At 53.5% G+C, this 21715-nt stretch overlaps 8 protein-coding genes across 8 annotated transcripts; 4 read left to right on the top strand and 4 right to left on the bottom strand.

The window, feature by feature from the left end:
* Positions 1-316: 316 nt before the first annotated feature.
* DHG2 (L-rhamnose-1-dehydrogenase) lies at positions 317-1237 on the top strand (the record flags this gene model as incomplete). Its single annotated transcript, XM_049390600.1, has 2 exons — positions 317-714; positions 775-1237. The coding sequence occupies 2 exons, from the start codon at positions 317-319 to the stop codon at positions 1235-1237; spliced, it is 861 nt and encodes a 286-aa protein (XP_049241701.1).
* Positions 1238-2850: 1613 nt separating this feature from the next.
* On the bottom strand, positions 2851-6840 carry J4E84_008021 (uncharacterized protein; the record flags this gene model as incomplete). Its single annotated transcript, XM_049390599.1, has 1 exon — positions 2851-6840. One exon carries the CDS (start codon positions 6838-6840, stop codon positions 2851-2853), a length of 3990 nt encoding a protein of 1329 aa, XP_049241700.1.
* Positions 6841-7249: 409 nt separating this feature from the next.
* Positions 7250-8754, top strand: J4E84_008020 (uncharacterized protein; the record flags this gene model as incomplete). The annotated part of the gene is made up of 3 exons (XM_049390598.1): positions 7250-7255; positions 7321-8587; positions 8639-8754. 3 exons carry the CDS (start codon positions 7250-7252, stop codon positions 8752-8754), a joined length of 1389 nt encoding a protein of 462 aa, XP_049241699.1.
* Positions 8755-10062: 1308 nt separating this feature from the next.
* On the top strand, positions 10063-11764 carry J4E84_008019 (uncharacterized protein; the record flags this gene model as incomplete). Its single annotated transcript, XM_049390597.1, has 2 exons — positions 10063-10509; positions 10568-11764. 2 exons carry the CDS (start codon positions 10063-10065, stop codon positions 11762-11764), a joined length of 1644 nt encoding a protein of 547 aa, XP_049241698.1.
* A 326-nt stretch (positions 11765-12090) lies between these two features.
* Positions 12091-14251, bottom strand: J4E84_008018 (uncharacterized protein; the record flags this gene model as incomplete). Its single annotated transcript, XM_049390596.1, has 2 exons — positions 12091-13937; positions 14065-14251. 2 exons carry the CDS (start codon positions 14249-14251, stop codon positions 12091-12093), a joined length of 2034 nt encoding a protein of 677 aa, XP_049241697.1.
* Positions 14252-16306: 2055 nt separating this feature from the next.
* On the top strand, positions 16307-17981 carry J4E84_008017 (uncharacterized protein; the record flags this gene model as incomplete). Its single annotated transcript, XM_049390595.1, has 3 exons — positions 16307-16655; positions 16712-16925; positions 16982-17981. 3 exons carry the CDS (start codon positions 16307-16309, stop codon positions 17979-17981), a joined length of 1563 nt encoding a protein of 520 aa, XP_049241696.1.
* A 69-nt stretch (positions 17982-18050) lies between these two features.
* J4E84_008016 (uncharacterized protein) lies at positions 18051-19097 on the bottom strand (the record flags this gene model as incomplete). The annotated part of the gene is made up of 1 exon (XM_049390594.1): positions 18051-19097. The coding sequence occupies one exon, from the start codon at positions 19095-19097 to the stop codon at positions 18051-18053; it is 1047 nt and encodes a 348-aa protein (XP_049241695.1).
* A 496-nt stretch (positions 19098-19593) lies between these two features.
* On the bottom strand, positions 19594-20174 carry J4E84_008015 (uncharacterized protein; the record flags this gene model as incomplete). Its single annotated transcript, XM_049390593.1, has 2 exons — positions 19594-20115; positions 20172-20174. 2 exons carry the CDS (start codon positions 20172-20174, stop codon positions 19594-19596), a joined length of 525 nt encoding a protein of 174 aa, XP_049241694.1.
* Between the last annotated feature and the right edge of the window lie 1541 nt (positions 20175-21715).

Genomic DNA, 21715 nt, shown 5'->3' with positions numbered 1-21715 from the left:
GCAGTATCTGGTGGAGGCTTGCGTGAACTGCGCAACTGGTTTGACTGGCGAACGCGACGCAATCGCCAAGACTTTCGGCCTCGGCTGATGATGTCCCGAACACGTGGACCGAACACGGCTCACTCATACATCGCACCTACCGAACCAGATTGCGCATAGCGGCATGTATATTATGGCTTCCTGGGTAGACGGTGCTATCGGACAAATTATTCCTCACCGTCTTCCAAGAGACTCAATTCCTTCAAGCAGACCACCCTGAGCCCATATATCGCGATAGCCCATCTATCATACCCCACACTCTATACATACGAGCACAATGTCGCACGCCCGCAAGAACAGCCTGTGGACGCCCACCACACCGACAGCGGCGCAAACCCCTCAGCTACTGTCTGGCAAGTCCATGATGATCACCGGCGGCGTCACTGGCATCGGCCGCGCCATCGTCCTAGGATATCTCCAACACGGCGCAAACGTCGCCGTGAACCACTTCGGCGACGACAAGTCCTCATCGCAGTACCAAACCCTCGTCGAGGAAGCCGCCTCGAACCTACAAACCAGCAAAGAAGAAGTCGAGAAGAGACTAGTAGAAGTACCCGGCGACGTAGGAAACCCAGAGACAGGAAAGAAGTTGGTGGATGCCGTAGTACAACGATGGGGACGATTGGACGTTGTGATAAGCAACGCCGGTATCTGCGAGTTCAAGGAGTTTCTAGAGTAAGTCCTTCCTATTAGCAACAACACTTGAAAGGTGCAAAACTAACACCCGTCTACCAGGATAACACCGGACCTCTGGAACAACACCCTCACCACCAACCTCACCGGCGCATTCCACACCATCCAAGCCGGCGCAAAGCAAATGTCCACGCAATCCCCCCCAGGCGGCTCTATAATCGGCATATCCTCCATCAGCGCCCTTGTCGGCGGCGCATACCAGGGCCACTACACGCCCACCAAAGCCGGTGTCCTCTCCCTCATCCAGTCCTCCGCGTGCGCACTCGGAACACATGGTATACGGTGCAATGCGCTGCTACCAGGTACAATCAAGACACAGCTCAACGAGAAGGATCTCGAAGACGAGGAGAAGAGGAAGTACATGGAAGGCAGGATACCGCTGGGGAGAACGGGTGTGCCGAGTGACCTTGCTGGTCCAGCCATCTTCCTCGGCAGTGATTTGAGTAGCTATGTGAACGGCGCGCAATTGTTGGTTGACGGAGGTTTATTCGTAAACCTCCAATAAAGATAAACAGTCTCGTCAAACCCAATTGAAAACAAAGGACATCATATTATTCGTCTTTCACCACGGCAACTCCACCTCTATGCGCCTTATCCCCGCCACCGCATGTAGCACATCCCCCCTAATCCTCTCCGCAGCCTCCCTCTCCACCCCCTCCATAAACCCCCTAACCCCATCGTTCTCTTCCCCCACCAACACACCCGACCCCAGCACATCCCTCGCGGCCTTCAACCCCACCCTATCCCTCCTCGTCTCCTCCCTCAACACCCAATACCTCTCCGGCGCCATCCCATGTAGCTGTGCACCCCGTACATCCATCCCACCTATCCTATCCACTAATACCACATCCATGATCTCAGGCAACGGCATCGGTAAGGAGGTTTCCTGGGGGATAGGGTGGTAGGTGCAGGGATTGCGGCCGCAGGGGATGCAGGCACGGCAGAGGGGGCAGGTGTATGCTTGCGTGCTTTTTTGGAGCCACGAGGTGAGGCAGGGGGTGCAGAAGATGTGTGTGCAAGGTAAGCGTTTGGGGATGTGCGTGGTAGGGTCGAAGGGGCATGTGCAGATTGGACAGGGGGAGGAGGGGATAGAAACTGTTTCGAGGCGGCTCAAGGCGCATGTGAAGAAGTAGAGTGCGTCTGGGTCTTGCACTAGATTCGCTGGCGTGTATGCGGTTTCGCGCCATTCTTCGCCTGCTGTGATGGCGCTCGCTGCGATGTCGACGACGCTCATGGCTGGTTCCGAGCGTGTCTGAAGTTGCACGATGCGTAGATACCGACACTGTGCCTCTGTCTGGCGCTGAGGATGTTTCAGCGTTGCATCTTTCACCCACTCTCTGAACGTCTCTTGCTCGTAGAAAGAAGGAAAGTTTGAGTATAGTTCTTGTAGTGTATCACTCTGTACCAGCTCAACAACGGCGGGGTTATTGGCTTCTAGAGACTGGATGAGGGAGGTGGTGAAGGTTTGAAATGTTTGCATAGAGTGAATGTATGGGTCTGACAGGGGGGTAAGGGGTGTGATGAAGGACTTGTGGTGTCTTAGGTCGAAGAGGATGGTTTCGACGGAGGACATCTTTTGGATGTGTAAGGGGCGGGGCTTTGGGATTGGGGTTGGAGGAGGGACTACGAAATCGGCCATTAGAAGGAGGGTGTGAAGTTTCGACAGTTGGATTCGTGACATGTGGAAGGGAAGGAAAAGTTGGACAGATCAATCTGTGGCGACAATGTGCATGTTACGCTGTGAAGTGAAATAGAATGTTAGTTACGAGCTGCTGAGCCATCAGAATTGCACTGTGACCGAGTTAGTGTAATTGAGATATGTTATCTTGGTATGATGCAGGTCAGTTAAGGTGAATACATTGAGGCCACCATACATATGATAGCCCCTGATACATGATACCCGATAAATCTACCCATTCCTCCTAAAACAACACCCATCACGCCAACTCCATCGCTATGATACCCATATCAACACCTACAAAATGTAGATGCGAATGTACGAAAACCGCGAACACCCTAGTATGCGAGTATATACCATATCCTCAAACGCCATCAAAGATCGCGTCAAGAACAGATGCCTCGATCAAGAAACCTGTCAAATGTTAGAACCTGTCCGGTTCATTCTTCAAAACGAATCCTATTCAAGAGGGAGTGCCTGCTCTGCGCGAGCATCAAGGGGGGTTGGAGTGCAGTTACCTCAGCAATGTTCTGGCGCTCGATATAGCTCTCCTGCTTCACATCTCTACCGACGCGCCAGTACGAGTCGGTGTAGTCCGCGCAGTTCATCTCGCGGAGGAACTGCTCGTCGTGCGTGATGACCAGTAGCTGGAAGTTGGCCTGCTTCCTGCGGCTCTGGATGATTTGAGACAAGGACTCGGCGAGACCCTTGATGTTCTGCTGATCCAGGTTGGTAGTGGGTTCGTCGAGCGCGATGAGACCGCAGTTTGTGCCGAAACATTCTGCGAGCGCGAGACGGATGACGATTGAAGCGAGGACTTTTTGTCCTGCGGAACAGCGGCCTCGCATGTCCATCTCGGTGTCTTGTTTTACCATCACAACGCGGTAGTTGTACGTCCGGTTACCTTTGCCATCGCCATCGGATACGATACGAATCGCGTCCACGTCTGTACCTTGGTACGCGTTGCGCCACAGCTCAGCGAGAATGGTGTTGATCTCCTCCATCTTCAGAGTGTGGTACTTCATGATTGCCTTGTCCAGAGCGCCAGCATAGCGCCCCAGGTCGTCGATGGCGGCTTTGGTAGTTTCGACCTTGATATGCGCCTCGCGGTATTGCTCCGCGGCCTTCTTGTAGATTTTCTCATACTCCGTCATGAGATCCGTAAGCTGGTCATCCTTGTTCTTCATGTCGCGCTCCAGAGTTGCCTTCCTGAGATTGAGATCTCGTACTCGAAGATCCCAGTGTTCAGCTTGCTGCTCGTAGTGTGCCTTGTCACGCTCAGCACCGAGCTCTTCTAGGTTTCGGATCTCGACTTCTAGGCTGTCGAGGGAGCGCTTGGCTTTCCGATAGCGCAAGTTTTCACTGATGGAGCGCTTGTTCGTTTCCGTGTCGCGCACCGTGTCTTCAAGCTTTTTGATCTTACGAGTCAAATCGGACATGTCAGTTTCGATACGTGCGACCTCGCCTTGGAGATTCTCAATCTCTCGATGGGTGCGTGCGAGCTGCTGTGGTCCACCACGACTAATATAAGCATCGATTTCCTCGTTCGCCTGGTTGAGCTGGCGCACAGTGTCGGATAGCCTAGCAGCTTCATCGTGAGCGCGTTGAACGCGATCGTTGCCACGGCGGTTGATGTCGTCGTACTTGTACTGCGCTTGCTCGATTTCGGGGTCGATGTTACTGATGTCCTGGTCGAAGCTGCGTAGGGCTTCACGTTGCTTGTTATTCTCCTGCTTGAGGTCTTCTACTCGATCGGCCAGATCCCGCTTCTCCTTCAGCTTTGACTGGGCACTGCTCAGGTCCGCGTTGATGTCACGTACGCTCAGCTCAAGAGTCGTGATCTGGTTACGTGACTTGTCCCTGGCAGCCGTAAGCTGCTCGAGCATTGTCCTAGCGTTGCGGCTATCATCAGACACACGTTGCAGATCGGTCTGAATTGCGTCGATGCCCCGAGAGAGCCCTGCAGACTTTTGTTTCCGTGTTAACTCTTTAATTTCTGCCTCAAGCTCCTGCGCTCTGCTGTAGTAGGCAACAATGGTCTGTACCTCCTTTGAAAACGACTCAACTTCTTGCTTCGCAGCCTCCAGATCGTAGATGACAGCATCCTGGTCTTCGAGCTGTTTGTTGAGAGTGTCGCGCTCAGCAGTCAGCTTGGTGAGGTTGGCCTGGAGTGCGGGAAGTTCGGTGTCGCGCAGGCGAGTCGCTAGTTCATAGCTAGGTTTGGCCTTGCGAGCAGTCTCAAGCTTGGCCATGATTTCATCAACATTGTCTTCCTCCACATCCTCCTTCGCCTTTGCAATAATTTTCTTGAGTCCGCTGACAAAGCCCGCAGTTGTAAAGTCCTCATCGTGGTCATCGTGAAGAGTCCTCTTGCATAGACGGCACATATTGTGTTTTTCGGCGTATTGCAGGCATTTGCTCATGTACTCCATCTGTGCTTCGAACTTGGCTTTGTCTGTAGATTTTAGCTCGTAATCATACTCCAGGTCTTGCAGAGTCTCGTCAAAATCGGAGATGTCGTCCTTCTGTATGGATTCTTTCACGGTCTTTTCGTACTTTTGGAGGTCGGCACGATTCTGCTTCAATTGCGACTCCAAGCTTGACATCTCGTAGTTGACTTTGCCCAACTTGGTCAGCGCAATCTCGCGGCGAGACCCAGCCTCCTTGACCTTGCCTGCCCTCTCTGCCAGCACCTGCTGGAAAGTCGTCTCTAAAGTGGCGGGGTCCCAGTCAGAGTCCACCAGCCGTGAAAGGCGCTCATTGTGAACCTTCTTCATGGTCGCTAAGCTGTGCTGCTGGGTTTGTAGCTCCTCTCGCTTGACGTCGATAGCTGCAGACTCCCGAGCCTGCTTTGAAGCATCACCAAACTCATTCGTCAAGCGCTCCTTCTGGTCTTCGAGTGTTCGTACGTTGTTGGACGCTTCGGATATGCGTTCGTCGTAGCGTTCCGAGTTCACCGCGGTGATTGCGTTTTGGAGCTGCTTTTCGACATCTCGCTTCTTGTCTTGAAGTATGGCTTCGCTGCCCTCATCTGCCTTGATGTTGTTCATGGTCCTCTGGAGATCGGAGATGCGTTTGTCGTTGTTCGTGATCTGACTCCGGGCGGAGTCCTTGCTCTGACTAAGTCCCGATTTGCGTGTTTTTAGCTGATTGAGATTATCCTGGGCTTCACGTAGGTCGCGTTGTGTCTCCTCCCGAGTTCGATCCAGAACCTTGTTCTGATCGCGAGACATCTTGTTTAGGATCTGCTGGAACTCCTCCACCTGCTTCTCGGTGATGTCGTAATCAAACCCTCGCACAGCATGTCGCTTAGCGGCTTCCTTGATAGAGTTCTCGCGATGTTGGACCTGACGCTCATACTGCTCCTTTTGCGCCTCGTACTTGCCGATCTCGCTTTGCTTCGCTCCAAGGGCGCCCCTGTTGTCTTCGAGGTCGTTCTTGAGCTCAAGATACTGATTCCGGAACTCTTTGGCCTGAGTGGAGTATGTAGAGACGCGCTCTTCGTACTGATCTAGCATGTCTTGGAGTTCCTCGTCCGACTCAGCCAGCTCCTTGATGCTGTCTTGGAGCTCTGCAACATTTTCCCTGTTGATGTCTAGCGTCTGGCGCTTGGACTTCAGCTGTTCCACGATCTGTACGAAGCGCGCCTGGTGGTTGTAGGCGTCTTCATACTCCTGCTTCGCCTCAGTCCATTTCTTATCGACGTCGTTGTAGTCCTCTCGCAGCGTCTCGATCTCGTCAAACAGTTTAGCTTGCCGCCTCTCGCTGTCCGCTGCGCGCGTCTTGTCCTCTTTGGCGTTGGCCTCGATGATCTTGAGCTGGCCCAGTTCAACGTTTCGGTCCTTCCGGATCTTCTTGATGTTGTCGATGGCTTTGGTGTATTTCAAAGCTTCGAAAATCTCATCAAACTTCTTTTTGAGGGTAGTCGCATCGCTCAAGGGCCACAGACTGTCCTCTTGATGGCAGAAGATGACGTTCTCCAGGATGGCTTTGGATACACCGAGATACTGAGGGATGATCTGATCAAGCTCGGCGACACGGGTTGAGATGGAATGCTTTTCGCCGTCTTTGATCATGAGTAATGAGCCTTCTAGGGTCTTCTGGCTCCTCGTAGTCTTTTTGACGGTGATTTGCATACTACGGGTGGCGACCATGCGTACCCCAGAAGTTGAGCGGAAAGATAGCTTGACCTGCGCCACACCATCCTTCTCATTTCGGAGCGATGGGTCGTGGATGAAAGCGCCTCCAGTCTTGCTGCTCGACGGAAGCTCGCCGGTAGTCGCATACTTGAGAGACTCGATAATGGTTGTCTTTCCAGAGCCGTTCCAGCCGACGATGAGTGTGAGGGGTGCAGTGAACTGGATGACCTCTCCTTTTTCTGGACCGAAAGAGCGAACGCCCTGGATCATCAGGCGATCGACTTTCGACATGATGGCGGTTCGCGCTGCCGGCGCTGCTTCTTTTCCTGGTGTTTGTGAGGCTGCACTGCTGGTGATGGGGGATCAGCTATTCGTTGTCGTACAATTGAGCAGGCGGATGTTGGAATTGCACCCCGCAGCTGGGTTGATATAGTAGCGCGTTGTTTGCTGCCTGTCGAACAGGCGCGGTAGCCTGGACGCGTTGACTAGCGGCGCGGTATCACGTGCGGAAGAGGGCCGTGCGGGTTGGGCTCACAAGCGCAACACTGTTGTCGTCATGCTAAAGTGCGGATGGGCATGCACAAAACATAGAAATCCCATCACGTCCTCGGGGAAGCTGCCCGCGCCTATCACCCGCGGCTTTACTGCACGACATCATATGCAGCATCGTGCATTTGAGACGCCATGGCGCAATATCAAAATGGCGGTGCTGAGGTACGCTGACTGGCCCTGCATCCTTAGTAAATCTGAACACCTGTCTCATGATTGTAGATGATGGCCGGAATGCCTATGCACCCCCAGACGCAGGAGTTTAACGGGCTGCCCATGGACGATGGCATGCAGTCGATGGATCTGGATATGGGGTCGCTGGACGGAGCCGAGGGCGGCCAGAACGGCGGATTCTCCTTTGCGGATCCACAGATGCAGGCCGCGAGTCTACCAGCCAGCAGCACCATGGGCGACATGCAGATGACAGGCGCAGGCGCTGGGCCTCTACCGACGGGCTTCGGCGCCCCCAACATGAACCCCTCTGGCAGCACCCTGACCGAGTTTACCAAGCGGCGGAACTGGTCGCAGCGCGTGCTGGAAGAGCTGCGCGACCTGCTGCACATACTGACTCCCGACGGCAGGGTCCTCTATGTCTCCCCCTCATGCAAGGCGCTCACGGGCTGGGACCCTACGCATGTCATGGGCCGCTTCATCAACGAGTTCATCCACCCCGACGACATTGGCATCTTCGTGAAAGAGTTCAATGAGTCGATCGCGTCCGGCAACCCGCTCCGCTTCTTCTACCGCTTCCGCAAAACCGACGACACATGGATCATCTTCGAGTCGCACGGCCACCCGCATCTCAGCAGCGACCAGAACTCGTTTGCGCCGCCGAACACCATCAACTGCCGCGGCTTCTTCATGATGGCGCGCCCCTACCCGACCAAGAACGCCGCCCTCCTCGACTCCTTCCTCGAACACAAGATAGAGAACGAGCGCCTCATGAAGCGCATAGCCGAGCTCAAGCGGGAGGAGCAGGATGAGCAGGACGACTGGGCAAAGAAGACGGAAGGCGCCACCACCTCGGTGACTCCTTCCGAATCGCATGTCACGCAGAACATGAGCCAGGCCGATGCCGCGTCCTATGCGCAAATGCCGCCGCCAGCCAAGCCAGTCATCTCCAACACCGCCCTTACCCGCCAGAACCTCGACGAGGCCCTCGCCGCAAGCAAGCCCGATAGTATCAACGATAAGATGATGCGGTATGAGGGCGCAAATCATCTAGAAACAATCGAGATGTTGACCGGCCTCCGGTACAGGGACGGCGAGCGCTCACAGGGTATAAGTACCGGTGACGCCAGCCCGAACCTCATCCGTGGCGATGCAGGCATACAAATATCGCTAGACCGCGATGGCCGAAATTCTTCTGACAAGAAGAAGAAGCTCAAAATCGCCGACGAATACGTTTGCACAGACTGCGGCACATTGGATTCGCCCGAATGGCGTAAGGGTCCAAATGGGCCGAAAACACTGTGCAATGCATGCGGATGTAAGTCGTCAACTCCAGAAGCAAGGTGGTATAACATGCTAACTGCGACAGTGCGCTGGGCAAAGAAAGAAAAGAAAAAACAACAAGGTCCTACCAGTATGCCAAGTGGAAGTGGCATGATGCATACACCTTCCATGCCAATGCACAGCAGTACGGGCTCCAGCTAAAACATCATGTTGTTGTCGTTTGCTATTATTGCGACTTTTACACGGCGTTTCTTATGAGTCTCTCTTCTCGATTCTTTCTGGGTTTCAAGGTGTCAGGCATATCAACGGCGTTGCATTTGTGGATGATCATGGGCCTTTGGTTGGTTTTCCTTACGATCGGCATATGATTCCCAGGGCCATAGATAGATTCGGGCTGAGCAACGATACCACTTCTCTGTAACGGCGATTGCAGATTGCAACTACCAGAGATGCATATCTGATCGCTCCACGATCGATTTGCATGACGAGGCTGGATTGATAATGGTACCAGAATTTCCCGAGCACAAGCTCCTCGTTATCTTCCGCACGAGGCTCTCAAATTCAAGGCGTTTCGCCTTATCAGCGCTCCTCATCCACGATCCACACATGACAGAGTTGTTGTGTAACATCTGGGATCATTCTTGCGCCACCAACTTTTCAATCAATTTAGGGGATACAACGAGCGATGCTGCCTTCTCGACAGTCGAGTCATCAATGGCCACGAAGAGCCCTGAAGCGAGAGTCTCTGAAAATTCACCGCTAACGTCCGATTCGAATACGATGATCTGAAAGTTACGCCGCAGAAGATGGGCGACCAGCATATTTTGGGAGGAACGTGGATCATATATTTTCGCGCCAAGTTACCCACACGTCAGGCATTCAGCACTGACGGAACTCTCCGAAGGATCTACGATATCCTGCGGCTCAGCGGTCGTCATTCCTCTGATTCGTTCGTACAAACTGTTCGTTTATACATGCCTCAGAATGTACGAGTCAGCCAATCAGACCACAAAGCGCGGGCGCTAGAAGCAGCAAAGTTGGTGTGAGGCGCAGCCCCGTGAACAGCCCTACCCCATCTTTCGACTACCAGGTACGTCTTCAAGATAGGCGAGCTGCTGTCTACACCATCTGTCTTGCAGTGCTGGCATGGGTTAAATGTCTATGACTATGATCGAGATGACTTCAACGTCATTCAGCTAGACTGTCTAATGAGTAGCATTTCCCATGAGGCGTCCAGTAGGAACAACACAGTCTCCACAGGGCGTAAGGACTCGTTGAATGCTGCGCAGACCCATGCTGAAGTCGTCAGTCCAGATGAAAGAAGCATCAAAGCTATGAAGTAGGCGGTGCATGTACTAGTGCTACCGTCTTTCTGGGAGGCCTCATCTTTCCGTATAAGAAAGGGCACTACTAACCTTCCAAGATGCACCACTCCATCTCTATTCTCCCGAAGAGTTCTCCTTTACAACAAGACTATCATCTCTTCACTGATCCTGTCATAAATCAGCCATGTCGAAGATGCTACTTCCGGTAGCCGCAGTATTCTCCCTGCTAGCCCCCACCGCGCTCTCCCAATGCCCACCACCAGGTGCAATTCTTCCACCACCATCACTTGCTGCCCATACCTCCAACTTCAGCATACCGGATGCTGTATTCCAAAACTTAAGTTTTGTACAAAACACTTCGTTCGCGATCCAGGCTTCTATCGGCAACACCACGGTCTTCCAATATGAGCATACAGCCCCTGGCCGTGAAGTCAATCAGTCCCTCTTCGACACCAAACTCCGCATAGCTAGCGCCACCAAGCTGATCACGGCACTTGCTCTGGAGCTGAGCAAAGACAGGATCGGCTTGGATGACCCGATTACAAAGTTCATTCCTGGTCTGAACGAAGAATACTACGGAGATGTAACGATCAAGTCCCTAACCGATCACACTTCCGGTCTCGGTCGCTTTGTACGTCCTCCGCTCATCCAGTCCCCCACCCACACGCTGAACTAACACACCACCCCAGGGCTACACAACAGACATAGCATTCGGCCAGAACGCAACCGCTCTCGGGCTCCCACCACTCAACAACACCCTCCCAGGCTGCGACCCCATCCCCGGCGGCCGAATGTGCACGCCCCAAGAACTCCTCGACGAGTTCAACAACCCAGTCTACGCCCCACACTCCCCTTCCTCTCGCGCCATGTACAGCAATATCGGGTACATCCTCCTCGGCGAAGCCCTCTCAGCAGCCCATAACACCACCTACGAAGACGTGATCCAAAAACTCATCCTCGACCCCGTGGGCATGGCAAACTCCTCCTTCTCCGTCCCCTCAGACGACGGAACCGCCGTCCTACCCCGCCGCCCTGAAGATGCCTCATGGTTCGTAGCCCCCTTCGGCAATCTGAACCCAACAGGCGGTTTGTGGTCCACACCCAACGACCTGCTCACCCTGCTTCACGCGCTCAAGAACGGGGAGCTACTCAGCAAAGTAGCATTGAGGAAGTGGATGCAGCCCACCACCTTCCTCCGGTCTCTCCACCAATACGTCGGTGTAGCATGGGAAATCTTCCGTATCGACGACCTTCCGCTCGAGTTTCCGCGCGCGATCGATGTGTATACAAAATCGGGTGGTGTACCGGGGTATGGAAGCTATCTTGTGTTGATCCCGGAATACGATATCAGTATCACGATTAATGCGGCAGGGGGCGAGACGAGTTATTCGAGTGTGGAGCTGCTGGATACAGTTGTTACGGCTTTGGTCCCGTGGGCGGATAAACTAGCACGTCAGCAGGCGGAGGGGATGTACGCTGGGAGGTATGTGCTTGAGACGGCGTCTTCGAACGACACGCTCGTTTTGTCTTCGACGGCGGGTCCGGGTTTGGCTGTCGAGGCGCTGAGCGTCAATGGCGTTGATATCATTGCTGCTTTGGCTATGAAGCAACAAGTCCCACTGGACAACTTTAGCGCGAGGCTGTACCCAACTGATCTAGATTCTCTGGGTACGCAGAGCGAGAACTGGAGGATGCTGCCTGATCAAATCAGCCCGGCGAAGAAGTTGTGGGCGGGGCTGGAGTGTATGAGTTGGAATAATGGGGATTGGGCGAGGTATGTGGGGGAGCCGCTTGATACGATTATGTTTCGTGTGGATGCCGAAAGTGGGAAGGTTGGGAGTGTGGAGTTGCTTGGTTGGAGGGTGAATTTGGTGAAGGTGGATTGAGGTGCTTGGCTGTAGAGTTTTGGATTGTAGACCGTGAACTGAGGTTTCGATATAATTCGAGATGTCTGTACACATTCATGTTCATCCGAAATGAATTGAAATGTGTTTCTTCGATACCTAATATATGCAATTGTAGAAACACCAGCTACCAGCCTTCTCACGCGTCCCGACCACGACTAAACACCAACAACGAAAGTACTACCGCAAGATGCTAGTAGCAAAGGGGGTATCGAATATACAAAGCACGAACGAAAGCCCAGCCACCTCCACCCACTCAACATGACCAGTTCCATCCTCCCCCAACAACACCCAGGTACCCAGGTACTTCAAACAACAGTAAAAGTCCTCTGCGGATAATTATCCAACTGCGTCATATCCTGAATCTCAGGGAACCAGTGTTCAAACAGCGCCTCCGCATCCTCACTCATCTCCTGTTCCGTCCCCTCAGGCGTACACTCATAGCATTCCAGTCTGCCGACACGATGATACGTGTTATTCCCCGCCGAAGACGAAGACTTGAGCACGATGCCTACTATGGAAGAGCGGAATGTCATGCTCACGAGGACGCAAACGAGGGTTTCGCCGTCTTGCAGCGCGTCTTCGCCGCGGGGAGGGACGACGTCGGGAGTGAAGTCAACGGTCATACCGTTTTTAGCCAAGGTATACGAGGGTGGTGCATCTGGCGATGCAGATGAAGAAGGCGGAGACGAATGAAACACGACTTCTGCGGCCATGGCACCTGAGAGTTCGAGGGGCTCGCCCATGATGGGTGACCACGCACTCGCACGCTTGCCTTTTGGACCGAAGGAAGCGCGGCAGGCGAGATCCATGGCGCTTGTGTTGTCGAAGAAGATGGGAGAGCCTTCGACGGAGGCCCACGACCAACTTGGCACGTTTTGTCCTTGGGCTAGTTTGGGGCGCCGGCAGCGTGAGCTGTCGTTGGGATACCAGAGGAGGCCGAGGGTGCTGAAGGTCCATTGCCCGGCTATGTAGCCTGATTGGAGGGTTGGAGAGAGGGCTTTGGCGATGCTTGCTATTGCTATCAGGCGGTCGCTGTCGTAGGTGAGGTGGCGTGCGGTGTATTCGGTTATGATGTAGGACCAGAGTTGGAGTGTCTCTTCGCGTCTGCGTAACAGCTCTTGTTGGGCGCCATTCGTGAGATTCGTAGAGGCCAGTTGGTTTGTCATGCTGTCCATCCGAGTGTGGCCCATATTTCCGTTGGTGTTGGCTTGTTGTGGTCTGTTTGCTGTTTCGTAGAGGACTCTGCCAAACTCTTGCTTGACCTGGTCGCATGGCCGCGTGTCATATGTATTGTCGTCGATACGCCCGCATTCGCATTGGTAGCCTTCTCGGCATTCTAGAATCATCTCGCTCTTGGTGAAGTGCAGCACTCTCGGCGAAAGTAGGCGTTCGGCGTACGGCCATGCGCGAATCAAGAGGGGCGTGTGTAGATTTGCTTCTTCGGTCATGTTGAAGGGTAGCTCCCACTCGTTCATGTGAGCATTTCCGTCAAAAGGCGCCTTGAAACTGTAATGAGTCGGCTGCTCCCGCACGTTGATCTTATGTAGCGAGCCTTTGTTGTCCGTTGCTTGGATCTTGAATGGCTGTGTTTTGGGGGGAAAGAGGGGTTGGGTACTGCTGTCGGATGCGGAGGTCGCCGCAATTGTCAAGAAGGCGTTGCCGAAGATCTCATCCATCTTGAGCGAGTCTTCAAGCTTCTCCTGGACGTCATCTTGTATCAGGCACAGACTATCGATAAACAGCCAGCGGAAACCAAGCGCTCGGGTGAGGAAGACGGCCTCTTGGTATGCTCTTGGCAATGTTGACCATGGAATGCTCTTCTTGTGTGATTGCAGGTTTGCCAAAGTCGTTTTCGGGATACCTTTGGCCAGTCCCCAGACATGACTCAGGGCGATGTACTCGCCGTGTTCGTATCTCCTCTCGTCTTGGATGTATTCACTTTCGTGCAAGCGCATGCTCTTGGAGTCGTCGCGCGACAGCAGATCTAGAACGCGCTTCGGTAGTGTGGTCGGTTTACCTCGGCGACTGCATGTAACATGGTTCTCTATGCAATTCTTTATCAAGCCTCGCGCTGTTGCTAAGCCAGTACTCTGTAGTGGATTATCTGTCACATGTTTTCCGCGCCCAATGGCGGAGAAAGGAGACTGGCCGTCTGCGGTGTTGTCAGTCCACGCGTTCCTGCAGAGCGAATGAGCTAGCAGTAGCCCTGGAGGTGACCGTTCCACGACCGCGACCATCACTACATCAACCGAAGCACGTCGGAAGGAAATTTGGCATACCTCCATCGGTGAAGAACTCGAGTTTCAGATCTGCATGGCCTGCTGCATGTTCATGTTCGTCCTCGTGGCAATCGTCATGGTCGTCGTTGTCTTTCCATCGGAGCTCGACGGAAAGATGTTCTTGGGGAACTTTTCCATTCTTTGGCCTGAATGTTTCTGCCTTCACTCTCACATTGTCTTCGTTCATGTTTGGGAACCGGTCGTGGTGTAGGAGGATGCCATTGAGGAGGAGCGCGCACGCGCGGCAGGAATTTGATCTCGACCTCAGGTTTGGCAGCGTCGTGTCGACCCAAACGAGGGAATCTGGCCCATTCTCTTGCACGCTGTCCGATCCATGGAGGTGCTTCTGGAGACCTTTACATGTCGCGCAAACAGATACCATGGCGTCGTGGAGTGGTTGAAAATGGGTGATGGATATGACGACGGTGCGGGGTGCTGAGGTTCGTTCCCGTTGTTCCGCGGGGCGGCAGGACAGTGTTAGGGAGATGGCACACTGACCAGGTATACGTCAATTGAAACCCCTTAAGCAGTCGCTACTAGTGAAAATGCTGGACCACGAAGCCAGTAGCAGCAGCTGACATTTGCATGCGGCTTCCAGACCATTCGACGGCCTAAGGTGGAAGGTCAGCTCTGTACCAAACCAAAAAGTGGAGGCGCCACTACTAATCCTACGGGCAGTGAACCTCTCCCGCTCTTGTGGGGGCGCCCAGCTTCCAAAGCACAAGGATCTCTCGGCGCAGTGCGACGAGGCTAGAATTATCATTTGCAGAAAGATAAGTATTCGGCGACCTATCGCCGCCTTCTCTCGCCCCTCGTTCGAAGGCCTGCAGCACAGATCATCGGGCACTGCGCATGGCGATATCATCCAAGCTGGTGCATGCTGACATCTATCCTGCGCCCGCCGAACCTTGGTAACGAATGGATCGCGACGAATGCCTAGGTGCCGCTCGTTCGGTGCTTCTCCCGTGAACACGACCCTCGCGCCCGCAGATCTGGGTCAACGTGCTTCAGCCCGTTTGTTCAATCATTCGTCAACGCAATGCTTTTTTCGAGCTGCTAGCCTACCAGCAGAATTCATGATGAAACACGAGCTGAGCCATTGTTCGGCCAAGTGCTGCATTTAGCAGAAGTGACATCCAGATCCTCACCTGACAGCAGCCATGAGAATGTCTTCATATCCAAGCCATCCGGCATCAGCAGAGCCGTATTGCCACACCGACGTTGTTCAGCCTGCTTTCAGACACCAGCGCAGGGAGATGGCAGCCATGGAAAACGCCCTACTTTCCGCCTCGAAAGCCGTCTCATACAACCAATCGTTCCTACGGAACTTTTCTGACTTGCATTATATTTCCAAATCCGGCGAGTCATCCTTCTATATACAATCTATCCACCGGTCTCCCATCAGCATGTCAGATTCGTCAATCGTCTTTCGGCTGCCTCGACTACCGATCGGTCGCGAAAGGACGGCGACACCTGCATGCCTGCACCTGCTCAAAAGATTGGCAGAATTGCATTCGCGCAAGGCTTCATGCATCAACGATATAAAGCCCAATGAAAAGGTCAACCTGCAATCTTCCGCTGCGTGTCATCACTTGAGCTTCGAAAGGGTGGTCAGGCCAGGGCCCACCAGATCGAGTCCATCTACATCCATGAGCCACTTCGACCGCCTTGTATGCAAGCCTTCACGACTCTGCCTCGCCATTCGGTCTGCGGTCTGATAGCCCGGGCCAACGATATGAAATGGGCGTCAACCGCTGCCCTAAGAGCTCCCTGTGTTCAAATGGTCGCTAGAGGCTGTACGCCCAAGCATGCTGAAAGCGAAGCCAACATCACGAGAAGATGCTGCCTAAAGTCGTGGAGGCTTGAAGGATGAAGTTGCGCATCGTTCGTGAAGTGCGATCTCGTAGTGACCTATAGCGTGCCGACTACATACTCCATTACGCGTATCATCGTCACGTGGGCTCATAAAGTTCTCTTCCAGGACATGCGGCGCTCATCAATCGGTGGAACTCGATATTTTTAATCTTGTTCACTAAACGTGACTTTCGTAAGTCGCGTCTTACTCAACATTACCACGAGACTGCGCGTCGTGTCCGAGTGAAGGGCACAGCGCACTAATACAATCGAGACTAGCGTTGCGGGACTGCATGTGGTAGCGACGACCCGGCCCCACATCGGGCTGCCACAAGCATCCCAGACGTGCCAGAGTCACGATGTAGGCAATTCGCCTGGCAACACCAACATGACTTCGGTTATCAGCGCATTGCGCAAGCAAATTGCAACATGCGAAGCCACACTCAAAGACCTGCGCCAACAGCTGGCGGAAGCGGAGCACAATCAACGCGAGCAGGGCAAGATTGTGCCGCAAAAAAGGCGACTGGCAACTGATCCTGTAAACCCCATGGATCATGACATGAATTTTGGAGTCCCGGATCAGTTCCGCGACGAGATCTTTTCTATACTCCAGCAAGAGCAAACGGCGCCGGAAGCCGCGGGCACTGTAGCTGAAGAAGCGCCAAAATGGCCATTGGAGAAGAACGAGTACAAGAGATATGGAAGGCAGCTGATCATGCCTGAGATCGGCCTAAAAGGTAAGTCCAGTCTTGAATGAGGATACTTGAAACCGTGCTGAGCTCGAATTCCTTAGGTCAGCTTCGTTTGAAAGATGCCCGGGTACTCATAGTAGGTGTGGGTGGTCTTGGTTGTCCAGCTGCTGCATACCTGGTCGGAGCAGGGGTTGGTACCGTTGGACTAGTCGATGGCGACGTTGTAGAAGAATCGAATCTACACCGACAAATCTTACATTCTACGGCCAGAGTTGGAATGACCAAAATCGAGAGCGCGATGGTGTCTTTGAAGTCGTGCGTCTACCCATCAATCTGTACTACGGGAAACCCCAGCTAACCTACTAGACTAGGCTCAACCCTAATGTTACACTCGTCCCTCACACATCCCGACTCAGCCCAGGGACTGCGGTTTCGACATTCAAACAGTACGACTTGGTTCTAGATTGCACAGACACTCCCGCATCGCGCTACCTAATATCCGATACATGTGTCCTCCTCGGCAAGACGCTCGTCTCCGCATCAGCCCTCCGCATAGACGGCCAAATGATGGTCCTGAACAACCCACCCTTACCAGCCGGCGATCCCAACGGAGGCCCCTGTTACCGCTGCGTCTTCCCCAAACCCCCACCCCCCGAATCCGTCGTCTCATGCGGCGACGGTGGCATCCTAGGACCGGTCGTTGGCGTAATGGGCGTCTTGCAAGCACTCGAAGCGATCAAAGTCCTCACCCACAAACCCACCACCACACCCGCAGATCCGCCGAGTCTTCTTCTCTTCTCGGCTTACTCAAATCCCATGTTCCGGTCTATACGGCTCAGGAGTCGGAAAGCGAAGTGCGCTGCTTGTTCGACGCACGCAACGATTAGTGCAGAAGCGCTGGATTCGGGCAGTCTGGACTACGTTCAGTTCTGCGGCAGTTTACTTCCAGATAACAATCCACTGGCCCCTGAAGAACGTATATCAGCGAAGAACTACGCCCAATTACGGTCCGGTGTCAATCCTTTCACGGGCACAGTATCGAAGAAAGAAAGTCACTTGCTAGTTGACGTCCGTGAGAAAGTACAGTTTGAACTGTGTAACATCGACGGTAGTATCAACGTGCCTTTCTCTACGGTCTCAGCCACCCGGGGACCTACCTCTGCCGTCGAAGAAGAGGACTGGACCAAGATGCTACGCCAATCTGAGAAGCCCATCTTCGTTGTGTGTAGATTGGGTAACGACTCGCAGGTTACGGTCAAGAAGATGAAAGAGCTTGGACTCGATGCGGGCGGGAAGAGGTATATTGGTGATATCAAGGGGGGTCTGCAGGCGTGGAGAAGTACTGTCGATACTGAGTTTCCGGATTACTGAGTTTGTAGTTCTAAATCCTCCATGTAGATAAGAGCACTGAGTCGGAATCAGCATTCCTAGTCAAACATCTTACCTACCAAGCTCAACAACAAACCTCTTGCCAGCCCCATATCCCTCCACCATCCTCCCCAAAACCCCATCAACGCTCTCTAAGCCCTTCACCATCTCAACCTCCTGCGCACTCATCCACCCCTTCTCCATGCCAAACGGTAAATACGTCCCCACAACCCACTCCATCAGTCCTTCATTCCCCTCCTCGTACAATGAGTCTGACCACGGTTCAAACACCCTCTCTACACCCTCTGGCAAGCGCTCAGGACTGAACATAGGCTGTGTAGCGAAGAGTTTGCCACCGCCTTGGGAGGCTAGAATGCGGCTTGCGAGGGGGATGGTTTGGGGAGTGGATATCATATCCACGACGACAGAGTAGGGGCCTTTTGCAATAAGTTCCACGATGATTTGGTCGGGTGGAAGTGTGTGGTCGACGACGTGACTTCTACTCCCGCTGAGCGTACGCACAGTACCCATGTGCTGTGGTGAAGACGTTGTGATAACATCGTACCCTGCGCATCTGAGGTACTGCACTGCTAGACGGCCGAAACTGGAACTTCCGCCGTAAATCAAGGTCTTTTCTCTTTCTTCGCCTTCTTGGACCTCATCACCTGGCTTGCGCAATCCCAGCCGCCCGGAGAAGAGACCGGCAACACAGCTTGCGTTCATTATCAACGCTACCAACGCTGCTGCTTCATCTTTGTTCATGCCTTCCGGTATTCTGGCTACCATTTCCTCCCCTGCAGCAACGAGGACGTAGCGTTGATACGCGCCATATGCGTTTTCCTGTGTACTGAATCTCTTGCTGACGAGGACGCGGTCGCCAACTTGATACTTCGTGACTGAGGAACCGATGGCGACGATAGTGCCCGTGTAGGAAGAGCCTGGGATGAAGGGGTAGGAAGGCGGTGGTGGGGTGCCACGTTTCGCGATCTTGGCTTCGATGGCGTTGATGCCGATGAGGGAGACTTTGATTAGGAGTTCGTGGGCGGAAGGTGTGGGGATGGGAAGGGCCTGTAATGTGAGAGGGGAGTTTGGGGATGTGAGGATTGCGGCTTCGTTCATTGTGGGTGACTGTTGAAAATCGCAGTTGAGTTGTGCCAGAGAATGGATTTGATGGTCTATTATACATTTGCATGGCTGTTTACTACTACGTGTTGGTGTAGAGCTCAAAGGAGGTGGCTGCAGAATACAAGAGTCGATGATTAAGCGATCATGATCCTACGGAAAGTTTCCGCCACGCATTACACAGCGCGATGCTGGGCTGCCGTGCTTTTGCCACATCATTGCTCACGTTAAGTCGATTGATCGGAGATTTTGTGATCATGCTGACATCGGCTCGCACCGTCGGGGCTATGAGGCTTTGAAATGCGGGAGAGTAGGGCGCCTAATCCGGACGATGCAGACACGGATGGGAAACTCGTGCCTCGTCAGAATGCCTGGCCTACTTCCTGCCAACGTGTCCATGGTCCCGCGGGTATCTCTTCAGTGTTTTTCGCCTGCCAATTCGCTCCACGGAGCCATCGGCGAGATCTCATTCTTATTCCGAAACGGCACGGCCTCACTGCTGTGCAAACTCAGGCTTCGTCTGCATATTGCTCTGCACATGGCTCTTGAGCGCCGCCCAGCGATCTTGTACTGCATCAGCACCCTGTGCCCCTTTCCCACTCCCGCCCACAAGCTGCGCCAGATTTGCATTAAACCTCTCCTTCTCCAACTTCTCCAGCTTCTCCTTCCGCTTCTTCGCACCCTTTGTTTTCTTCATGCTGTCGGGCATCTTCTGAGGTTGCACTATCCGCGCTTGACTTGTTTCAAGCCCATCTTCTCCAGACTCTGGCAGTGCGTCGGCGAGCGATTCGAGGTTTGCGATGAGCTTGTTGTTAGGGCGTCGCCGTTTTTGGGTCTTGGCAGAGGACTTTTCGATTTTGGATACGAATGAGGAGTGTTTGATCTTTAGCTTGTCGCGCTTGGAGGATGGATACGAGGGGATGCCGTCGGGCTTTGGGAGAGTTGCGGTGGTAGTGGTGGGACGGGCGGCGCGAGCTGACTTTGCGCGCGCTGTTGTGCGCTTCTTTATGGGTGCCTATCCGCTTAAATAAGTATTTACTGTATTGTATAGAAGTCAGCAGAGAAACATACCATGGCTGTGTTGTGTGTAGGCAAAGTTGGATAGTTCCTGTCGCATAGGGCTCGATTGCTGTTGCGCAAAAGTTCTTATCGATAACGACAAGTGCCGACGTCAACCACCCGGCCCGTGCGACCTTCACAGACACTGGACGCACAACTCGACTTCCGTCTCACGACCCTCCATCCGGATGTAACTTCGCGGCTACACGAGATTCACGACTTCATACGCAGCTGCAACTGTATGACCTTCTCCGACGTGGTTCAACGGGCACATCGCCTCAGTGAGCTACCACGGCTCCTCTGCCTCCTCATCGTGCCCCTTTGCTCATCCTTGTCGCATCTACCGGACTAAGTCATGTGTTTCACTCTTCACAGACTTCCTGTCATCATGTACACGCCCGTGGTGCTTGAGGCAACGCGTTCATCTCCGCCTGGATGAAGTCCGAAAGAGCTGCCTCACTCGACGCCACCAACGGCGAGTCGGACTCCGCACCAAACAGCAAGCAGCAGTCCTTCTCGCAGCCGAGTCATCTGGTCATGCTTCAACCTGGGGCAGGACTGCTTTATCGAACCCTCCGGTAAGACTGCAGCATATCGGACTTGGCTAGGTGCGGCCCGTTCCCGACCACCAACTATTGGCCGTCCGTCGCATGACGATCCTCGTTGTGATCACCTATGATGCACTACGATGGCATAATTTCCCTCGTTTTGTTTCTTGCAGGGTTCGCTCCAGTAGAACATGTCATAGAAGCGATTGCCACAGGCATGTCAAGGTATACGAGAGAGTATTGCTTTTTTACAACCCCAAACCTGTCCTGAAACGCTATCATCTAACCTCAGCTGCCACCATCTGCGGGTTGGCAGCGCTCCGGCATGTACAACATCCCCGTATCACTGTGGCGCCATCCTTCATCCCAACACTACGGACCTGGGCTCAGCTCCACGACGGCCGTCTAGCCTAGATGCAGGCACGCGTGCGACCGATCAGCATCGAATCCCGCCCACTGCCGTCATGTTGTTCTACGATTCGCTGCGGATCGCGACTCATATCCCTTCCGCTTCTATTTGTGGTTCTCTAGACGAAACTATACGAACCCCTCGTCGTCTCTGCCGCGACAAAAGGCAATCATTCGCATGAAATGCAAGACGCGTAGTCCTGGTGACTCGGACTTTAAGGGAGCATTACGAACAGCGTATGCAGCTTGTCCGAAGTTCGAGAACATCTGGCCCTATTCATCTCCTTGTAGCCGCCAACATGCTATTTCGATAAAGATTCATCAAGGCTCATTTCAATGCAATCTCCGAACCGCGCAAGACACGATGTGCGAACAAGCCCAGCATGAGAATGCGCTCATTTCAGCTCAGAATCATGGTACTATTCTGGTAATGGTAGCTTGGTTTCTTGCTTGCCTATTGGTACGAGTTCCCTCTTGGTATCCATCTCAATGCTGATCATTGTCATAGGCTATATGCACTGTAGCAAGAGTCGTCGCTCGATACAGATCTGAACACCTTCGCCATCTCTCGTCGACAGATGACGTCATTATCGTTACCGC

The sequence above is a fragment of the Alternaria hordeiaustralica genome (assembly GCF_023758085.1).
Source record: "Alternaria hordeiaustralica strain BMP 2776 chromosome Unknown scaffold_19, whole genome shotgun sequence".
In the NCBI taxonomy this organism is placed as follows: domain Eukaryota; kingdom Fungi; phylum Ascomycota; class Dothideomycetes; order Pleosporales; family Pleosporaceae; genus Alternaria; species Alternaria hordeiaustralica.
This window is presented reverse-complemented; position numbering and strand designations above follow the sequence as displayed.